This window comes from Morone saxatilis, unplaced genomic scaffold (assembly GCF_004916995.1).
Source record: "Morone saxatilis isolate NCDOM2014 unplaced genomic scaffold, NCSU_SB_2.0 Contig0, whole genome shotgun sequence".
NCBI lineage: Eukaryota > Metazoa > Chordata > Actinopteri > Moronidae > Morone > Morone saxatilis.
The window spans coordinates 6,991,703-6,993,853 of NW_023339650.1; the positions used below are offsets into that span (position 1 = coordinate 6,991,703).

Here is a 2,151-nt window from a genome sequence, read left to right on the forward strand (position 1 = left end):
GTGCATGTTCCCCAAAGCCAGTGATGCAACATTTAAAGCCAAACTGTATGACAACCATCTGGGTAAAAGTCCCAACTTCCAAAAGCCCAGAATTATTAAGGGGAGACCAGAGGGTCATTTCTCCCTGGGTCACTATGCTGGTATTGTTGATTACAACATCGGTAACTGGCTTGTGAAGAACAAGGACCCACTGAATGAGACTGTGGTTGGACTGTTTCAAAAATCCAACTTGAAGTTACTGGCCGTCCTGTTTGCTGGGTATGCGGGTGCAGATTCAGGTAAGGGATCTTTGACCATAAAAATTATTCATCCTGAAATTATCCAGGAACACACTAAAGAAGAAGAAAGAACCATTACACTTACGCACTTTATTTACAACTTCTATACAGTGCAGGAAACAGGAGGCAAGGGAGGAAAGGGTGGAAAGAAGAAAGGTTCTTCCTTCCAGACTGTGTCTGCATTGCACAGGGTAATATATGTCTACATTTTAGGTTATGTCTTAATGCTGTATGGAACCGATTACTATTCATTGTCTCCATTTACAGGAGAACTTGAACAAACTGATGACCAACTTGAGGTCAACTCATCCCCACTTTGTACGCTGCATCATCCCCAATGAGACCAAGACTCCGGGATCGATGGAGAATCCTCTGGTCATGCACCAGCTGCGCTGTAATGGTGTGCTGGAGGGCATCAGAATCTGCAGGAAGGGATTCCCCAACAGGATTCAATATGGAGACTTCAAACAGAGGCATGAAAAGCTCATTTAGTGCTTTTTCAAAAATCATGCACACAGCGATCAGTGATAACCTGGTGTCATCGTGCATTTCTGGTCTTTTATCATTAAATACTACTGCCTAGGTGACCAGGCTCAAACTTGTTTCCAAGTAGTGTGTGTGTGGTCGACAGGTCACCTATCTTAATTTCTGTGGCATCAGTGATGCTCCTCATGGTTCTGTTCCTGTGTGCCCAACCAGTCTCTATGCAGATTCTTCAAGTCAAGGAGACCAAAGTCTCACCAATCCCTAGTCCAGTCTTCCCAGAGGACAGACAATTCCAGCAGGACAACCAGCTTTACTGTTTTGGACATCAGAACCATGTTTCGCCTAAGTGTGTCTTTCTGTGATATCTGGGAACTTAACTTACCTGCCAATGCAAACCTAGTCACGAACAATGGCAAGAAACCCACTTGATGATTTTGTGTGCTGCCGGTTCTCCCCTTCCTTAACAAAGCCAGTTTCCTTCCTTGTTTGGTGAAGTTTTTTCACTGGTGATAATTCCTGTGCGAGTGGCATCTGCTATGGTCCTCAGCACCTGTCCATGACACCACTGGTAGCTCCAACAGGGCTTTTGAACAACAGCTCAGGATATCCTCCAAGGATCCCTTGTTTTAAGAATGTCGGTGTGTCTTCCAGACCCCAGCCGAAAATGTTGGAGACACTTCGAGGGATTTTGTAAGTCCGTACTTAAACAGGTAAAGAGAATCCCACATTCTCTTCTCCCAGTATAAGCTGCTACCATCAGGCAGACGATACCGAGCTCAGTGGTGTAAATAGGATCGATTTAAGAACTCCTTTTTGCCTGTGTCAGTCAGAGTTCTAAATAGTAGCCTAGAATAAATAGAGGTTATGGAGGCTGTACTGTAGCACATAACTATAACTGACAGCTGCCTCAGTGTCTATTTTTGTGTCTGTATTTGTTTTTGGTATTATATTTTTGTGTATTCTTTAATGTTGTCTGCCTGCTGTTTTTGTGTGCCCACATAATTGGTCTAGCTTTGATGAGCCCATGTCAAATTTTCCCATTCTGACAATAAAGTATATAACTATATTTATCTATCTAGACCAGGAACTTAACCCTGAGTGGCTTGGCCCATTAATGTTATTTAAATCTATTTTCAAATTTGTTCCATAATATTAATGATGTTATGGTTCTGTCATTTCAGGTATCGCATCCTGAATCCTAACGCTATCCCTGAGGGACAGTTCATTGATAACAAGAAAGCAGCAGAAAAACTTTTGGGCTCTTTGGATATTGACCATGAGCAGTATAGACTGGGACACACAAAGGTTGGTTCTGTTGCTACAATAATTACAAAGAGCAGGGTTCAATGTTTTAAAAAACTTCAATTTCAGGTGTTCTTCAAAGCTG

General features: G+C 42.5%; 1 protein-coding gene across 1 annotated transcript in view; it reads left to right on the forward strand.

Annotated features, from left to right (window-relative positions):
• Positions 1–4: 4 nt before the first annotated feature.
• The window catches only part of LOC118324290 (myosin-7-like), a 165,683-nt gene continuing 163,536 nt past the window's right edge, over positions 5–2,151 (forward strand). The window contains 4 exon segments of the mRNA XM_035656553.1: positions 5–278; positions 390–469; positions 546–751; positions 1,946–2,069. Of these exon segments, the coding sequence (XP_035512446.1) occupies positions 5–278; positions 390–469; positions 546–751; positions 1,946–2,069 (684 nt within the window).